The following is a 21,118-nucleotide window of genomic DNA, read 5'->3' on the forward strand; positions in this document are numbered from 1 at the left end:
CCCATGAGTAAAGGCAAGGTAGAGTGGTAGGAAAAAGTAAAACAGCACCCAATAATGCAGGAAGAATGATATGATGATATTCCATCAATGATTTTGCGGTTTATATATGTCACAGGATACGTACAGATGAAATTCACATGCAATTAGGAGCAGACTTCACTAACTGGTTTTGCACAATACAGCACTACATCAGCTACAGGTAACTATCTCGGGATACAACACTATGAGAGAAAGAGTTGTGACAAAACTGCTGCAAGTTGCTGTGAACATCCCTTCGCAAGCTGAGGCCTTTGCTAGACCTACCTGGTAATCTGTGCGGGAGGATGGGCGAGCCCGCGGTGCAGCTACCACGGGATGTCGCTCCAATCCACACGTCAGACGCAACGGGCTAAAGGAAAGCCCTGTCATGTGTGCCATTTTTTTTTCCAATTAAAGGGCCGGATGTGCACGAACACTTGTGCGCTTAGTTTTTTTTTTTTTTTAATGACTCCCCCCCGCCCCGATCTCCCCACCCTGCCCTGATGGCCGCAGTGCTCCTGTGGAGTGCTGCACCCCATCCGCCGCTTTTCCAGGCTACTCGCAAGTAATTGCGGTAGCCGGGAAAAGCGGCAGAATGGACTACACGCCAAAAGTGGTGCCCGTTATCCCGGGGCCAGGGGGGGGACCCCTGTCTGAGCCCGGGATCCCTTGTACGTCATCTGGACGCACAGGGGTGAGCGCTAACCCGTGGTCTAGCAAAGGCCTGAGAGGGCTATTAAGTCCCGCACGCAAGCTGGATCTTCCCAGGGGGTTGCCTCCCCAGCTCCAAGCCTCTCAGAAAGCCTCAGGACCCTGCATTGCTTCTACCTTCTCTCTGGTCGACAGCTGGTTGACCACTGTGTGAACAGGGTGCTGGACTAGATGGACCCTTGGTCTGATCCGGAATGGCTCTTCTTATGTTCCCTTACATCCAGCCCCTCCTTCTCATTAGGATTCTGCATTCCCATGAGTTCAAAGGGCCCTGGCTGGCTGTCATCCAGGTGATTAGGCTGCAGCTGGGCACCCTCCTCTCTGTCACTGCTATTCTTACACATCTTTTCCTGCAATTTTGGTGCCTCACAAAGGCGTCCCCCGTTCCCCTCCCTGTCTGACTCAGAATTGGTTCCCATTTCTTCTTGGGGTGCATCTGCAGAGGTGCTGGACCCAGTCCCTACACCTAGGCTCTTTTTGGGGCAGGACATATAACAGCACCTCCGATGAAGATTGCAAGTTTCAGGCAGACTCATAACAGCAAGAGGCGATTCTTCAGTTATCCTGACCCCAAACTGTTTAGTTCAGCAACTTAAATTGGTCCAAGTTTAATTGGCTTAATACTGGTTTTATATGGTCTATAACGGACATGGCAGACCGCTGCATTTTCACCACCAACTGGGGATTAAAGTATAGATTGTAACCAGATCAACGTTCTCCTAGCATTAGTCCAGCTGGCACACAAGCCACTTGAGCCTCCAGAAGCAATGCTACCTCCAGAGGTAACTCCATGCTATGAAAATGGTTGTTCAGAGGGAGTGCAGCCCCTCCAGGACAAGCAAAACCTTCAATCCCAGATTGGATTGTCCAACAGTGTCCTCATTTTGAACTTCAGTTTGTTAGTCTACATTCATTTCATCATTGTGTCAAGACAGTGCTGCAGGACTTCACCAGCCACCTTGACATCAGTTGAAGAAGAGAGGTAAAACTGGGTATCCTCATATCCTCAACACAGTGGGAAGACCAGATCCCAAAACTACAGAAAGCCTCCCCCAGCAGGTTCATGTAGATGTTAAAAGTTCAGGAGACAAAATAGCGCTTTGAGGAACCACAAAAGCCAATGGCCACTGAGCCTAGCAATAGACCTGTTGCACCACCTTCAGGGAACATTCAACCCAAAAGGTCTGGAACAAGTGTAAAATGGATCCCATGTATTACCTCCAGTATCAGAGGCAGTATGCCTACGTATACCAGGTTCTGGAAAACATGAGTGGAGTTGGGGGATTCACTTGAACTCATGTCCTACTTGTGGGTTTCCCACAGACAGCTGGTTGCCACTGTGTGAACAGAATGCTGTTGTTGTAGTAGTTGTATTATTATTATCATCATCATCATCATCATCATTATTATTATTATTATTATTATTATTATTATTATTATTATTATTGTATCCTGCCTTTTCCCCAATACTGGTTCTCAAGGTGGCTTTTAAAAATTAAATATATACAATTAAAACATATTAATAGAAATATACAAAAAATAAAAATATAATTAAACCTGCTGTAATACTAAAACGTTTAAAAAACAAATGACAATAAAAAACCCAACGCATAAACAGAGATGCAGACTATTCCCCAAAAGCCTGCCAGAACAAAAACGTTTTTGCCTGCCTCTGGAAACATGTTGGACTAGATGGATCCTTGTCTGATCCAGCATGGCTCTTCTTCTGTTCTTATCCCAGAAGAATGTCATTGTGGATGCTTTCTAATGCCACCAAAAGATCCAACAGAACTAATAGGTATAAACTCCCCCTTGTCCAGTTCTTGGCGTAGGTGACTAAACCAGGCCTGAACCAGACTGGAAAGAATCCAAACAATCAATTTCATCAAAGGAAGTCTGGACTTCTGTTGACACCACTCATTCTCAGATCTTACTCCAAAGACAGTTCCCTTAATAATGGTCTTACAAAAGCTCCTTATTTTGGAAGAGCTGAAACACAACAATCCTCCAAGGAAGTGTTTAGAATCTCCACCATCCAATTAGTAGGTGGCCCTCCAGCAACTCTTATTAGCAAGGATAGACACACATCCAGCAAACAGTTGGTCTCACACTTCCAAGCAATTTGTCCACATCCTCAAGCTGAATATCATGGAACTCATCACTAGTGGCTGCCTCAGTCACCACACTAAAGTCTGCTCTCAATGTGGAGACCAAATCAGAGCATTTGAGTGGTATCAGCAAAGTGTTTTGCAAAGTCATCACAGTGGGTTGCTGGGGCTTCCCCTCACCCCCCTGGAGGTCTATAGCCCCTTAACAACTTGAAATAATCCCATGGCATGATAGTGTGCTGACACAATGGTGGCAGAGAAGAACAGCATCTTCACTTCCCTAGTTCCACCATGAACTAGGCCTTAAAAGGGCTCTAACTTGTCTTTGGTCAGACTCATCCTGAGTCTTTCTCTCAGGAACTTCATTATCCTGAGGTCCTCAGAAAACAAAGGAGTCTGCACTCTGCATCCAAGTAGAAGCTGCTAAGAAGCAATCATGTCTACTGCCCAGGTCACACACACACACACACCCATTTCACATATCAAAGAGGACTAAGTAAAAGAGACTGAAAAGGTAGGGAGCTGAATTGGTTAGAAATTTACTTTACTGTTGTGCACGTGCATGTGCATGCATATGTACACTTTTGACCTTGCTGTCTTATTATTGTATCATTGGTATATTCTGACAAATAGACCTTACGCAAAGCCTTGGCCAGAAAAGGTGGTGGTGCTTTTATAAGAATGGATGCCGAGAAGCAAGAAGAGCTGACATTTTCATGTATACTCTTATTACCTTGGCAGCATTTGTGCCACCTCATGGGGGCTGATATGTGGAAGTGAAAAAATAATTCCATTTGACTGGTGCAATAGGATAATTACTGGTGATAATAGCTGATTTTAGAATACAGTAATTAGTACAAACCTTTTTACAAATTGTTACTGACTTATAATGGTTCCTGATTTATTTGAAAAAAAAATGTTTAGATAGAAAAAAGTGTTTGTAAGATTGGTTTAAAAAACTGAAGTAATACAGTATATTGGCATGGTTCTTTCTCCAATATCCTGTGCCTACAATGTACATATTAGCATTCAGGATGAGATGGATGCATCTTTGTTCACTAAAGGAGCAGAAATGATGATGAGGATTGAGGTATCATAAGGGGATAACTGTTCCAACCCTTTCTGTTAATATGAATAATTCTCATACTTAATTTTACCTTTAAACATTTTATTATACTAGCACAATGACAGTAGAGCTCACCAGTTTCGATTCCATATTCAGGAGCATCCAATAGCAAAGAGCAGAGAAGCAAAGTAAAGGGGACTATTTTAAGATGAAAAATGGTTGGTACCTCATCCTCTCCCTTCCCATCCCTGGCAAAAAAAGCTGAAATTTCATCAAACATTTCAGAAATTCCCTTTGGCAAGAAAAAAGGATAGTCTTGGGCTCATCTACACCAATCAGGACATTCCACTATGGAAGTGGAATATAAAAGGCAGGAGCCACACTACTGCTTTATAGTGGTATTGAAGTGCACCAACAACTGTTGGGGCCCATGACACAACTACACCAAGCAGGATATAACACTCTGAAAGTGGTATGAAAGTGGTATATAGTAAGTGTCATGCGCCCCAACATTTGTCAGTGCACTTCAATATCACTATAAAGCAGTAGTGTGGCTCCTGCCTTTTATATACTGCTTTCATAGTGGAATATCCTGCATGGTGTAGATGAGCCCTTTATTTCCTTATCCTGTTGGGTAGGTATTGCCCATGATTTTGTAGAATCCTTAAAAAATAAACAATGCATGCTGTAGTGGCTATCACAAAAGTCTGTGATAATTCCATGCACCAAGTAAGTATTGTGTAAATACATTATTTGTGTTTGTTCCTTATCTACCACCAATCATTTTCATTGAGAAACTCCATAGTTTTGTTAATCTCTCTCTCTCTCTCTCTCTCTCACACACACACACACACCTTGGTCTTTAAATAAAAATTACAAATCTTTTAAGTACAACTATATACCTGTCAGTGCAGAAGTAAGCCCTGCTGTGTTCAGTGGGCCTTTCTCCCGGATAAGTGAGCATAGGATTGCAGCTTATATCTGCTCCACGGCCTTAGCTAGACCTAAGGTTTATCCAGAGATCGTCCCTGGATCGTCCCTGCCTGCTCCTGGGATCCCCTGTGTGTCATTTACATGAACAGGGATGACCCCGGGACAATCCCGGGATAAACCTTAGGTCTAGCTAAGGCCCACATCTCTGATCATTATTGTTCTCCTTCCCTATAACTTTTCTAGTTCTATAGTATTGAAGATCAGATAGTTAGAATTGCACAGAGTGTCCCAGTTCTGGAGAAGGCACAGATTTACATATATCATGTTAGTACATTTTATTTTCTGATCATTTTCTGCAATGGGTTCACCTTTTTAATACAAACCCAGGGCCAGAAAAACTAGTCTTGGTAAGCAATAGGTTAACAGACTATTATTAGGGAATAAAATATTTAATTGAAGCCATATAGGACTTAATATATTATGGGGGAGCAAGAAAAAACTGGTGGAGTGTCCATTATCCCTTGCTACTCCTGAGAGTCATTCCTGACCATACCACACTGAATTCATATATTCAGTGAACGTCTTACTGTGACCACCAAGAACTATTCTTGAATTGTTTTAACCCATTTGGGTCTTAATTTGAAGAGGTCCTGATGGAGCTCTTCATAGCATTATTGGGATTGTCTCCTTGGATGATGTCATCATTTCAGACTTTGTCTTTTGTCAGAGTATTTAGCCTGGAGAAGAGAAGAATGAGGGGTGGGTCTTCAAATACTTCAAGAGCTGTCACATAGAAGAGAGCAAAGACTTGTTCATTGCTGCCCCAGAGAGCAGGAGCAGATATAATGGGCTTAAATTACATGAGGGTAGTTTTTGGTTTGTCATTAGGAGAAACCATTTAATAGTAGCTGGTTGATAATGGAACTAATTATCTTATGGGGTTGTAGCTTTCTCTAGCTGGAGATTGTCAAGCAGAGGATGGACACCCATCTGTTGGAGATCTCCTATGATCTGGATTTCCTAGAATCTCCTTCAGCTCTACAGTTCTCCAATTGTTAAGCAGAATATATTTGTCAGCATATTTAGCTATTCATGTGTCCTTTGTACTGTGATGTTATCCACTATTTCACTAAAGCCATGTCCAGGAGATAGTTGCCTTTCAATAAGCACAATTTCATGCAGCACAATTCCATTAGTCCACAATGCATGTGACTTTTTTAGGAGTGAGATAAAAAAAATTGAGCTAGAAATTCCATGGCCCATAAATGATATCTCTGCACACTTCTCACTCAGAGTGGGTCAAAGTGGTCTGTATAAGTCTCACAGACCTCATGTCATAAAAAGACCTGCATACTAATTCCATAATTACCTAAGGGAATATTTATAATAACTCTCCTTTTCTGTACTGTGACTTTAGTCTTTCTCTGTTCTAGCACAATGAAGGGCTCTTCTGGGGAGTAATTCAGCCCTAAAGGAAGTACATCTAGAAATATTTTCTACTCATTGATATTGTTGAATTTCACTTTCTAATTCCATACTCATATAACATTTACACAAAACTTAGATTTCAGTCAGTGTTATTACCCTATATAGTGTTCTTTTCTTAAAATTTTACAACCATATTTCCACATAATTGTAAAGGGTAGGACTTGTTTCAAAGCTCTTCTGTTCTTATAATTTCACCATTTATTAATTCCTGACAAATGTTCCAATCTTTAAAAATTGTCATCTTTGTTAGCATATCTGTATTAAAAATGTAGCCTGGTCATGAATTGGACAGACCCAGACTAGAATAGAAATCATCCAAGCCATTAACATCTGATACAAAATAAATGTCATATTAATGTGTCCCATTTGTTCACTGGTAATGGGGTTCTTCAAAGGTTTTCTTTTCCTCCAAAGATGTTTGAACACATTTCCTAATATCAGCTTGAGACTACTATTTCTACCTGCATTGGATAACACTTCTAAAGCGACGTTTTGAGGTTAATTTTAAATATCATAGTGATTTGAAATAAAAACATTATCTAACGAATACACATTACCTTTGAAATTTAATATAATTTTGATTATGCAAGAACCAGCTGCTAATGCATTATAATAGATCATTGAGGTTTGATACCATGCACTGCAGGCAGAAACTTTTCTGTCTCTAACTGGACCAGGGCAGATGCTCAAAGCAGATTGTGCTGTGGCCAAAATGACAAAAAAAATCCTGCCTTACCAACTGCTCTTTAGTTCCTCCTGTGTAACATATCCCTCTCTCTCCTGTCAAACAGTATCTTCTGCCAAACAGCATGGAAATTGTCAAGACCCTGAGCACTGCTTCCACTGGAACGCAAGCATGTAAATGTCTATTGTGAACATCTCTTTAACCTTTCATCATTCACATTCAATCATTCCCTGAACCAGACCGTTGGCATACTTAATGTAATGTGGCACCTCTTCAGGTACATTTAACTAAACAAGATGTTCCATATAGGAAGTATTCCATATTCTAGAGGGTACAGAAGCTGAACAGCCACATTCAGGTATGCCATTTCAGCAGACATCTCTAATATCAGTATCAAGTAAGACAAAGAAAAACCCTGCAGAAGTTATGAATCAAAACAAACCCTTTAAACTATGTAGAATACACACGATAAGTAGAATTCACATCTTGTTTCTGCTCAAGAAGGAATTAGCATATGCAAGTGATAAATATATCTCTGCTGTGAAATTTGTCATCAGATTTAATTTGTGGATTTCTTTAACCCAACTGACAGGTATGGATTAAAATTTTATTCAGGTGCATTTTTTCACTGTAGAATTTATAGCAAAGTAGACTTATAATTTAGTCATCTGCATAATAGTAAACAATGTCCCCGAATTTTAGCTACCTACCATTTATCATTTTCTTTCTGTAAGCAGAAAAGAATCCAGGACATTCTGATTGGGTATTGATGACATGCTAACCGATGATGGGTTAAATAAACCACAATGGTTTATTTAACTCATAGTGGTTTATCATGATATCTTTCAGGATTTTTTTAATCCACAATGGTTTATTTGCCCTGAATAACCCATAGTCTGCAGTAAGGGTTATTTAACCCATCATGGCTTATCTTGTCATCTGTCAGGCATCGTGGGTTAATTTGCTTGCCTATAGAGTTGCACAGCAAAAGTGGTCCAAATCATTGCTTCCACTCTGTTCTTTTTTGCTGTTCTGTGTATAGTAGGAACACTGCTACTGTGGTTTTATGTATAGCTGAAATTGACTAGCGCAGTAGCCTCTATGGGTTAAATGTGCAACTACACTTTAGCGAATGTGTGAAGGAGTGCTACTGCGGTACTGGGAACAGCTGAAATGGGATACTGCATGCTTCATGGGGAGGCTTAAACACTGCAAGGGAAAATGGGATACCAGAATGCTTGGGCATGGGACTGCAGTGGGACAAGGGTGGGGAATAAGTCAAATCACACACAATAGTTTAATGAGCTACAAACAGTAGCTTATTAGCCCATTCGTGTGAAGGGGCATCATGGCCTATTTAAAAAAATAAGCTACTGTCCATAGTTTATTAAGCTACTGTGAATTAAAGTGACCTCCAAACTTATCCAAAGTATCCCATGAAATCCACTTATGTTTGCATGGCTGGTTATTTTTGTCCCAGTCAATGTTTACAGATTGGGGTAAAAAAATTCTAATCAAAACTGATTCTGGGAAGCATATTTAAGTGTGCATTCATAGTTTTCTTTCTAGAGAACAAAAAAAGTCTGGGACGTAAAAGTGCTTTTTTCTTTTCTTTTTTAGCCATGATTTTTGCTATTGGGGTGTTCTAGCCAATAGGGAAAAAAATCATGGAATCAGACTTAAGTGCCCTTGTTCTGACATCACACACAGGAAGCTGTTTTGGGACTGTGGCTTCCAGTAGTAAATTGTTCCCAAAAAGGGGTTATGCAAGTTCTCCCCTTCTGTCAGTGAGTTATGTTATTAATTATGGCTACTAGTGCTCCAGCCTAGAAGGACTACTTTTCATGTCTATTACCAACAAACAAAGCCCCTTGAAAACTGAGGTAATCAGAAAGCTTAGAAGATGTGTAAAGTTACTTCATTAACTGCTCCGGTGGCAATGAATTCAAATAACACAGAACAGTATTAGACACATCCCTTTAACGGTTTCTATTTTAGATCACTCAAGCAATTACACACACTATAAGGGAATTGTAAAAGATTGCATTATCCAAACATTTGAGGTGATATATCCAAACCTCCACTCATGTCTAGATATCTAGGCCACTGGCAGCTGGGCAGTTTCTGATATTTTGGAAAATAAGCACCAAGTATCTAAGGAATATTGTTTCTAGAATCTGGCCACTGAGTGCACACAGTCTGATTGAACACTCTCTACCTGGTGTATAATAAATTTGCATTTTCCATAGTTTCTAAATATCTCTGGGAATGAAAACAAAACAAAAACAAAAAAGTGTGAAAGTTGCCAAGCAGTTGTTCCATTTTATTATTTTAATTTTCTTATTTTAAAAAAATTGCAACAATCCAATTTTCACATATTCCACAAGAAACTGAATTACAATCTTTCCAATTTCTTAACACCGACTATCAAAGTGGCCAGGCTCCAAAGAGCAGTAACATTTATCTCATGAACCTGAGGTGCAACAGCCCCTCCCCAACAATGGCAATCTGCTTGTTAAAACTGAAGAGAATTTCAAAAGCATACAATATGACATGGGGCTCAGGTGTTAAAACACACATTTCCACTGGATTTTTGCAAGCTTCTTGTGAGCTGGAGAATATTTTAACTGAAATCTATAATTCCATGTTTTGCTCTCAAATTAAAAAAAAAATGCCAAGGAGGATTTAGAAATCATTTTGTGACTTTCCAGTAATTTTCCTTTATTTTGAAAAGAAGAAAAAACTCAACTCCTATTAAATACATAATAAATTGCTTTAAAGCCAGTATTCCGGCAATTATTTGTTAGGTACCCATTGAACAATTTTACAAGTGCCCACTCTCTATTGGATTTCAACAGCAGTGCAAATAACTGGAGTATTTCTTCAGAATAGTGCTTTTTAAGATAAAACACTGCATGCTTAACTTTATTTATTTGCATGCCTTTTTTATTATTGTATCATTTTTATATATACATACACACAATCAGTTCTCAAATATATATTAAACCTATATTATAGAATTATTATATATTAAACCTATATTATAGAATTATGGACCACAAGGATCGTCTAGTCCAACCCTCTGCAATATGCGGGAAAATCAGTTAAACCATCCATGAGAAATGGCTGTCCATACTCTTCTTAAAAAACTCCAGAGATGGATAACCAACAACCTCCGGAGGTAGACTGTTCCACTGTTGTGCAGATCTTAAAGTATATAAAAATAATTTAACAAAAATATATTACCAAAAATTTAAAAGCTGGGGTGTGGGGCAGAGTGAAAGGGGGAGAACTTCATCTAGTGGCAGAAAGACATCAGAATGAGTTCTAAGTGAGACTCTCTGGACACAGTGTTCCAAAGCTGTGGGCTACCACTGAAAAGGCCCTCTCTCTGGCAACTATCATCCACACCTTAACTGAAGTAATTGATTTGGGATTACTGAGTATAGTAGTTGCCATTAAAAACAAACCAGTTATTTAATGGCCTGATATATAAACCAAAGCTTAATTGAAAAGAATTTACTTGCTTAGCTTCAAATCTGTCAAATATACTATTAGGGGATATGCAATATTCTCCGGTTAAAAAAAAGAGCATCTACTGTGGATGTGGATCAACAAGCAGTCTTATGTAAAGGAGGCTTTCGCCTGTCTCTCTGTTTTTTATTTATTTATTTATTTATTTATTTATTTATTTATGAACATCATTTGTCATTATTATTATCAAGATACCATACTTATTATTATCTTAATGCAAGAATTATGAAGTAATTATTACCTTCTATTAGAAGCTCTTGTCCATGACTGCCCAACAAGGTGCGAGACAGGAAAGGGGCAAAATCAACAAAGATTTCCCGAAGGAGCGGGGCCACTTTTTCCAAAGCTCTCTCAAGCTTTGCAGTGATGCTGTTGAAAACAAAGTACATTGGGTCAAGAGATGAAAATGGTACATGGAGAAACAGCTTCCAGAGCAGATTTTTGGGAGTGTATAGGACTACGGGGGGCAAGAGGAATTGGCAAAAACTGTCTCCTCACCTTCCACCCACAGGAACATCCGCCCAGGGGCTCTGTGCAACTTCAGACACAAGCCATTATTATTATTATTATTTGCAATGCTCAGGAGTATTTAAAACCAACCTAAAGTTCTCACTCAAATTCCAAACAACTCCACTATTTTTAAAGCATAATGCATGAATTAACATAGCTGTGCATTCTCTACAAGTGACAGAAACAAAACAACTACTGTACATTTAAGAACCAGAAAGGGCTGGGAATGTATTACACTCAGGGTGTGTGTGTGTGTGTGTGTGTAGGATTCCTATGCTAACCACTGTAGATAAACGATTGGTTGTTATATTTGATTTCTTCACTTACTTCATCTCTATTTGGCTGCTTTACAATGTGAATGATATTAAAAGATTGGTTCTATTGCATTGCCACAGTGTTTAAAATGTCATTTACTGTAGGTCTCATCTGCACTACCCAAATAGTGGTTTCTGTGTAGCACCATATCTAGGGACAATAGCTACAACAAAGAGACACTGATCCTGATCTGATGACATGCTAAGCCACGGTGGTTAAGCATTTTGAGCTAAACATTATGGCTTAATGTGTCGTGTAAACCATTCTTAAACATGGTGGTTACATAACCACAGATTAAACAGGCTCACTAACCATTTGGTGCAAAGGGGTTAGTGGTGTAACCATGGCTTAGCGTGGTGTCTGAACAAGCCCCCAAAGAATCTGATTCTTTATGTTAAGAATGAATCAGACAAATCACATTCCGCCATTACAACTGCCCAGAGAGCTTCGGCTACGGGGCGGTATATAAATGCAATAAATAAATAAATAAGAAATTAAGGGGGCAGTAGGTTCTGCAGCTTACTCTCGGAAAATGGCTCTGATCTGAAATGGCAGTGTAAGAGAGGTTAGTTTGAGGTGGGTCTGTGCCAATTTTGAAGTAGAAAGGGCAAGAAACTGCTTATTTAAAGAAGTTTAAAGTTCAATGAGGGAATTCCAACAGTTTTAAATGTATTGTCTTCTTTTTATAGGCTTTGCCAGGGTTAAAATGCACAGGTTAATTTGTCCATTTGTACAGGATCTCCATTTGTACACAGGAAAACAACAACATTCTCATGGTTTTTCTAGGCCATGTCCCTACAAACCACAGCCAAGGATTATTTTACCACCATAGAACAAATAGATTGTTTCTCCCATTGCTGACACAGTTGGGTACCTTATCTATTTCTTTGCATACTTAAATATAGCAAATGAATATTCTTGGATGAGAGTAACTTCACAGTAATTTTTCATAAACTGTGCATGTGTCAGAATAAAAGCTCAAATTATATTGAACAAATTATATTGCTGCCTGGGGAATGCTGGGAACTGCACAACTTTTTGCTCTCTAAACATGCATAGGATTGTGCCCTTAGTGGGTTTATTTATTTATTTATTATACTACTGTGCTGCCCAACAACCAAAGCTCTCTATTATTTTAAAGAGTGTTCCTGTACTGTTCCCAGATTCATATGTTCACTCCATTTGTATAGATAATCCTCCACACTTAAAAGGCAAGCTGATGATGATGATGATGATAATGATGATAATGATAATAATAATATATTTATTTCTTACCCGCCTCTCCCTCTGGATTGAGGCGGGAAACAACAAAGAATACAAAAATATTATAAAATACATAAAACTGATTAAAACATATAAAACTAATACATTATAAAAATAAAATACTTAAGAGATCAATGCCATAAACTAATACTGCAATATTAGGAGAGCTATTATGGAGAACTGTTGCACTGTATCCTGAGTCCCTGGTCAACAGCTGGTTGGCCACTGTGTAGACGGACCCTTGGTCAGATCCAATGGAGCTCTTCTAATGTTCTTATGAGAGCCCTTTGTTCTAATTCCAGTCTTTACATAAGGCTTACATTACACTAACTTTGCATATAGTTATGATGCGATTGAAATCCAAACTTGAATTCTTACTGTGCCATAAACTCAAAAAGTACTTTAACTAAGACACTCTTTTTCTCTCCCTCAGCTCTTTTGCTCATTCTGCATTGTGGGGAAATACAGTACAGGGTTTTTGTTTCAAAATTATAAACCCAAACAAATCCTTGCATGGGAGATGTAGAAGAGGAGTAAGGAGGAATGTGTGTGGCTATTCTGCACTGAGTAAGAACTAGATGACCTTCTATGTGGATAGTATTGGTTGCCAGTTCAGTAGTTACAACTTTGAATGGTAGCTTTGGTGGCATGATAACTTCAGTTCCATAGACTCCACATATCTATTCAAGTGAAGAGAAAAATCTGGAACATAAGTCCACCACTCTGCCACTGACAGTAACCTAGCTCGAAGGTAAAGGTAAAGCTGGAACTAGCCACAGCATAGAATACCATATCCATTATTGCCTAAATAATGCTTTTGTTAAGGGCATGGCCCAGCATTCTGGAGCTTGAGTGATCATGGAAAACCCTTAACATAACATGTTAAAGCAAAAGGGTTTTTTTGTTAGTTGAATTATTTAACATGCTACGATTCATCTTTTCAGCATGGCTTTGATATTTTTGCCTTCTCCCAAGTTATATATTTCATAGAATCATAGAATCATAGAATAGCAGAGTTGGACGGGGCCTACAAGGCCATCGAGTCCAACCCCCTGCTCAATGCAGGAATCCACCCTAAAGCATCCCCGACAGATGCTTGTCCAGCTGCCTCTTGAAGGCCTCTAGTGTGGGAGAGCCCACAACCTCCCTAGGTAACTGATTCCATTGTCGCACTGCTCTAACAGTCAGGAAGTTTTTCCTGATGTCCAGCTGGAATCTGGCTTCCTTTAACTTGAGCCCGTTATTTCGTGTCCTGCACTCTGGGAGGATCGAGAAGAGATCCTGGCCCTCCTCTGTGGGACAACCTTTTAAGTATTTGAAGAGTGCTATCATGTCTCTCCTCAATCTTCTCTTCTCCAGGCTAAACATGCCCAGTTCTTTCAGTCTCTCTTCATAGAGCTTTGTTTCCAGACCCCTGATCATCCTGGTTGCCCTCCTCTGAACATGCTCCAGCTTGTCTGCGTCCTTCTTGAATTGTGGAGCCCAGAACTGGACGTAATACTCTAGATGAGGCCTAACCAGGGCCGAATAGAGAGGAACCAGTACCTCAAGTGATTTGGAAGCTATACTTCTATTAATGCAGCCCAAAATAGCATTTGATGAACTCTGGCTGCATATTTCCTCTCCAACTGCTTAAAAACAGTTTCTGTGTATTTGTTGTTGGACATTTTTCAGCAGTACATGTAAAACTGGCTGAAGCCATGAATCAGAAACAAGGGGCATGGCTAAACGAGGGGGGTGGAGGGGGATGATCTTGCGATTTTATGATCGTGAGATCGTCCCACTCAGTCCACATGTGGTGCGCAGCATCCCAGGAGGAAGAGGACGTTCCGGCCGCCATTTTTTTAAAGAAACAGGAGCTGAAGTGCACCAGCGCAAAGGTTAGTCTTTCTTTAATAATAATAATAATAATAATAATAAAGCCTCGACCCCACCTCCCACATCCCGAACGAGCATGGAGCATTTGCAGAGCTCTGTGCCCGGCTCCTCACGTTTACTCGCGAGGAACCAAGATGAAAACGGGATGCCCAGCCACACGTCTCATGGTCTTGGGAACATCCTGGGACCGGGGGAAAAGTCAGGATAGAAGGGTAGGGCGATATCCGGGGGAAATGCAGGGATCATCTCTTCCTGTTCCCGGGATCCCCTGTGTGTCTTGTGGACACACAGGAACAATCCCGGGATGATACCTGTGATATCACCCCGTCTAGACATGCCCAAGGTTGTATGTTCAGTCTCACCTTGTTTCCACTGTTTGATTATTTTAAAGGTTGGATTTTGTTTTCTGCAAGTTTGTACCTTCTTCTCATTATGTTCATAAACTGTAAGGCTAGAAATGTAGCCAGAACATGGAAGGTGTGACAACACAGTACTGCTGAAACAAAGTGAGAATTCATAGTGGGGCAAAAGGGATTGCTTCTATATACAGTATAACAAAATCTGGGGAGGAAGAGCAGGATGAGTGAAAGGATTTTTATGTTTCCTGACAGTTGACAATGGCCAGAAAGGAAATCCATTCTTCGCTGCTCCATATTTCTGCAGATGTAGACATAAAACATTGAGTCCATCAGAGAGCACCCAAATGAAGCATGTTGGTACTATAGAATGTGCAATCTGGATGTGAAGACTCCACATAGGCACACATAATTTTGTAACATGCAAGGTGTGCTACTCTGATTTGTGGGACTGAAATATGTCAGGCATATACCAGCTTCTTTTGAACAACTGAAAGGCTAACAACTGCTATCAAGAATATTGTGGTACAAAGCCCTGGTGAAAAGGAAAATATTTATTTATTTATTTATTTATTTATTTATTTATTTATTTATTATACATTTCTATACCGCCCAATAGCCGGAGCTCTCTGGGTGGTTCACAAATAAAATACAAATAAAATACAACTCAATGAGTATAGCCCATAGCTGATTTGCTTGTGTTAGTGGGATGCTCTATCTGTGAGATACAGGGCTAAACACATTGCCAACCCAGGCCTCAATGCAAGCTAATGTTCATTTGATGTGCTCAGTCCGTAATGCAGGCTGTCTGCATAGTGAAAGGCTCAAGCTGCTTCTCTGTCATTCTGTTACAATGCCACATCAGGCCAAATATATGAACATGGGCACCGTACAGGAACACTCCTTAAAACCACTACAAGCGCAATATTATGCATGCTTAGACAATCCTACACGTTTTCCCCAGCTGCATTTCCCATGTTGGCTGGAAAATGCTGGGAGTTGAAAGGCTTTTTTTCCTGTCTACACATGCATAGGATTGTGCCCTAAAATACTACAATTTGTTCAATATAGTTGGACTGAGCATTTATTCTGACATGTGTACAGTCTGTCAAAGGCTACTATGAAGTTATTCTCCTCCAAGAATGCTCAGATGCTATAATGAGCTATGCAGAGAAATACATGAGGTGCCCAACTGAGTGGAGAGAGAGAGAGAGATTCTATTCTTCATAATTATTTGAAACCATCCATTGCCTTCTAGTGCAAACAGATTAAAATCACATATATACAAACTGGCTATTACTAGCACTTGATTTTTCTGCTGCAGCATTTATGTCCATAGTAGTGCTTTCACAAAACAGTTCTGTCATTTTTAAACAGAAGTGCCACAAAACAGCACTGAAGGGAAAACTTAAAGGATTATGCCGATTTGAACATATAATAACACACACTTTAAATGTGTGATGTGATATATAGATATAGATATAGATAGATATAGATATAGATATAGATATAGATATATATTCTCATAATAGTGACATTAACAAAAAATAAAATATCAAGATTACCTACAACTCCTCTTGTAGAGGAGACTTTTTCTGCCCATAGTACAAGAGAGTTAATAAATTTCTGGAGACATGAAAAAAGCATTTGAAATGTAATAATTGCTTATTTTACTGATGAAATTAAATGCAAATATGCAAATAGGAAGCAGCCACTAGAAGAGGGAAATCTTTCAAAAGATAGGTTGTCTCAATATATTTTATGCAAAATAATGTTTTATGTTTCAGAAGAAAACATATGCAACCCTTCTGCTTATTAGCTTTCGAAAGCTGCAATCCTATACACACATACCTGGGAATAAGTCCCATTGAATAAATGGGGCTTTCTTCTAAGTAGACATGCATAGGATTGCACTGTTTATCACAGAGAAAGTACACAATTACATCTTCACTTCTGCAATTAATGTTTAAATAAACACATTTCAACAGGAATCAATAGAGTTTTCCCTAAGCAATAGCTGCTTGCACAGCCAAAAGTGGCAGACAAAAAAAGAATCTCCAAACGCCTGGCAAAAACAAAACAAAACACATTAATGCAACTCTGAACCATTTAAAAATGACTCCCCCCACCTAGATAGAGCACTGAGCAATGAGAAAATTAGACATATAATACATTCATATATTTTTTACAGCTATGAGGCTGGGGTAGATAAGCTTTATGAAATCTGGCGGCTATCAAGACTCATAAGAGCAGCTTGTAGCAAATGTAGTTTTATACGGAGCATTATATCTCAGGGGAAGTCAACTATCTGCCTTGCAACGTCCACTTCTCCCACATTCTTTGAGCCTAACTAAAGGTGTAGAAGAGAGTGGTAGCTCTTTATAACATGGCCATTAAAGTTCCTTTTAAAACCTTAGCTTCAGTTAAGATTTTTTTGGGAGGAAAAAAGATTAGTCTCTTGGTATGTGCAACACATCATGCAATTACAGAGTTCCTAAAAAAGGGTCATTTAGTCCATCCCCCTATTCACTAAGGCAGAATACAATATACTGAAACCACTCTTGAGAATCCAGTCTCCTGTTACCATTATTCAATGAAGAAGGTTCTATATTTTTTCTAGGCAACATGATACATCGTTCAGTTGTCAGGAAGATCAACATAAATATTTAACCTTCCTGTGACCCACGTCCATTGCCACTTGTCCTATCCTCAATAACAATTGATCTTTATGACAACCTTGTACATATTTGAAGATGATATTAACCTCCTTAAAGCTACAATCCTGTACCCATTTAAGTGGGAGTAAGATACACTGAAGTCAATAGAACTTACTTCTGAATAGAAAGTTAAAGAAGTACAGTTAATTTTTTGTTTCTAAGACACAACCTCCCAAACAGGCAAAGATCAGGGGGATCTCCATTTTGTTAACTTCTCTATCTCTCCAGCTCCCTGTCCATCTGGATTACTAGTCTAGAGTGTTTGCATTTTGTGTTTCTACACCAGGACAGATTGGGGATCCTGTTGGTATAGTGCCTACCCTGCTGCCCAACAATCTCCCTACCTGAACTGATGGAGGTGGTCTCGGGTGTGCTGTTGAGATCCCCCAGACTGTTGGTTCTGGTGGACATCAACATTCAAGCCGAGGGTGCCTTTTCTGGGGCAACTCAGGACAACCATGTGACTGCCCCAACATGTCATTGTCCCAACATATCATCATCTCAACACATGTAGCAGGCATACTTTAGACCTGGCTTTTTCAGCTGTCATGGAGATGGTGATCTAAATCCCCTGCTGAGATTCAGACTTACAGCAGCTTTCCCCTCTGCTAAGGGGGAGGGCCTATTAAGACAGCCCACCCCCGAAAGCTAATATATCCAGATGGCTTCCAGATGGCTCTGGGGGATTTTCTAGCTGATATGGTTGGTCAAAACCCTGGTTATTCTGAAGAATGACTAGATGATCCAGTCGTTTGACACAATTGCTCCTGAATGCCTTCACTACAGTAGAGCTTGTATGGCTCCATGGAATACCCCAGAGCTGAGAATTATGAAGCACAATAGGAGATAGCTTGAGTGCAGATGGAAGAAAACTCCTGATTGATGTAATCAAACAGAGGCAAATGTATTCAGGGACAGTGAAGGCAGCAAAGAAACATTATTTCTCTAAATTTATACATCCTTGTCCATCAAAATGCACAATTGTAAATCAAGCTGTATGACAAAGGATTTAAGTGGGGATAAACATATTTCAGTCACGTATTTTTTAAACTAGAATTTCTATATAGTTCAATGTGTTTTAATTTTCCAAAGCAAAGCAGCATAATCAAAACCTCTTACCAGACAAAGCATAAGTAACTTGTCTTAAGTGACCATGGATATGCATTTGTACTTAAAAACCTATGGAACATTTTGTGGGATGAGACTAAAAACCACCTAGCCCAAAACACTTTGCAGAAATCCTTGCAGCTAGCAGGCACTTCTGCCAACCTCTAAGTTAAATTATGAAGTATACCTCATGTTTTCTGCTGAATCCTCTGGCATTGGTGCAACTGTTTGAACGGCAGGGAGATTCTTACTGGTAGCACCGTTCACAAAACTAGATGAGGATGATGACGACGAAGATCCTGAGTCCACTGCACCTATCCCCAAAATAGAGTATATTCAGTCTGAAAAACAGTGCATCAACTTCATAGTAAATAATTATATTTTCTAAACAATTGGAACAATTGGCTTTATTTTAACAATAGCAATAACAAAACTCACTGTGCTATTTACCAATAACAGACTGTGTCTTAAAACACAACTTTTCACAGTATAAGGAGCTGGCAACTACATTATAAAAATAATGTATTCAGAGAGAAAGTGTTCTTTAAAAAATCACTAGATTAAATCCCTTAATTTTTGTATAGCTAACTATGTGATTAATATTCTACTATACATATATGGGCTTTTATTTTAACTTCCTATCAGGACCATTTACTGATTGCCATAAAAGGAAAAAACCAACAACCTTGGCACAATGGGCCAGTTTGCACCACCAAAAAAGCTACCATGGCTTAAATAAGGTGGCTTGTTTAAATCAGTGTCGTGTCCCAGGTGCCATTAGCCTAATTATTCACCCAGCTTGTCATGTTATTTGAAGCTAGGCAGCATGGCTGGTTTGCAGGGAATAAAACCCTCAACCCAACAACAGTTTATAATCTAAAGAATAGGAATGGGTTATAAATATTGTTCAAAAATATATTTCACACACACACACCTAACTCTAAACAGTATTACCAACCCATTCCTGCACTTTAAACAGATTGCATGATTTTAAATCCTAAAATTAAAGGTCCGAAACTAAAATATATCCCCATATGATAATTCACCACCATAAACTCAGTAATTGTTTGACTTTTTTTTAATATGCCTACAAAGTATTTTCATAATCATGTAAAACTACTAGAAATAGAAAAGAGAATGTGGGAGACATGTAGTGTCTCTAAATGACTAAAGTATAGTAAATTGCACACTGTAGTAAATTGCTCAATATTATTTAGTGGCCTAACTGAAAACCCCAAGGAAACATTATATGGTGGACAGCATCTGGATGTACTGAGAAAAGCTGTCCAGAACAGGCTAAAATTACTGTAGGCATTATTGTTGGCATACGCTTGCAACTGACATACAATACATACGGGGAAAATGAAAAGACATGAAAGAAAATGATACAATTTACACCAATGCAGCCAGCATAGAGAAAGCAATCACCCACAGTTATAGTGAAATATGTGTACAGATCCCCTGATTAGCAATTCAGTTATTAAATATTTGAAAAGTCCATGTAGCACTGCTTTTGGACTAGTTAGTTCCATAAAATTTAAAACGTTAAATGAGAGAAATGGCAGATCTTAATTCTCTCGCCTATTTTTTTTAAAAAAAGATTGACTATCTACTCAAGTAGATTCAAGCATAACCAGCTTTATATAAAACCAATTTAAAAAGTCAAGGTTAGCTGAGGCACCTCAGAGGTGTTTGTAGACAGTAGATGCAACTCATGAAACAATTAAAGGTTTCCAGTTTTTTTCAGCATTTTTCTCTTTTTTCCTATCACTGACATAATTTGGTGACTTTTGAGGGATCAAATGGATTTAATATAAAATGCAATGCAATTCTTTATTAAAATAGTTCAGGTGGGGATGATCTTCTCTCCAATTGTCTGCCTGGACATGGCTAGGGAACAAGAATGCTTGCACGTATTTACCACAAAACAACTTCCAACAAAAGAAAGATACCAAAAACTAAGCAGACAAGCAGAAAGAAAAAGGACAGGATTCACAAAAATATCTAAAGACAATACCTGTTGTATTAATCATACTTTTTGGTGTAGCTCCTGTGGCAGCAAATATATTAGGTGTACTACTTGGTGGGATTCCACCTCCAGTGGTGGCAGTTCCGACTGTGGTCACTGCTAGGCTTCCAGGAGGAGGTTTCTTCACTGGCACTACTACACTCCTGGAGAGGAAGAAATCCGCAGAAAAACAGAAAGGTAACTGAGACTACAGTACCTTTGTCTCCCTCATCCCACCACATACATACACACAAGGACAAAAGTTAGCTAATGTTTATGATACAATGGCCTTAGCTAGACTGGGCTTTATCACGAGGCGAACCCCAGGATCGTCGCTGTGCATCCACATGACGCACAGCGGATCCCGGGATCAGGGAGGGATCATCCCTCCCTTGCCCTGGGATAGAGCCCACTAATTTGG

At 39.3% G+C, this 21,118-nt stretch overlaps 1 protein-coding gene across 1 annotated transcript in view; it reads right to left on the bottom strand.

Annotated features, from left to right (window-relative positions):
* Window positions 1–21,118, bottom strand: part of NBEA (neurobeachin) — a 459,425-nt gene that overhangs the window by 272,261 nt on the left and 166,046 nt on the right. Inside the window, exons 31-33 of the mRNA XM_063126967.1 lie at window positions 20,707–20,861; window positions 18,877–19,003; window positions 10,785–10,912 (exon numbers count right to left, since the gene is read on the bottom strand). Coding sequence (XP_062983037.1) covers window positions 10,785–10,912; window positions 18,877–19,003; window positions 20,707–20,861 — 410 coding nt within the window. The remainder of the gene's footprint in view (window positions 1–10,784; window positions 10,913–18,876; window positions 19,004–20,706; window positions 20,862–21,118) is intronic.

The sequence above is a fragment of the Elgaria multicarinata genome, chromosome 5, assembly GCF_023053635.1.
Source record: "Elgaria multicarinata webbii isolate HBS135686 ecotype San Diego chromosome 5, rElgMul1.1.pri, whole genome shotgun sequence".
Classification (NCBI taxonomy): domain Eukaryota; kingdom Metazoa; phylum Chordata; class Lepidosauria; order Squamata; family Anguidae; genus Elgaria; species Elgaria multicarinata.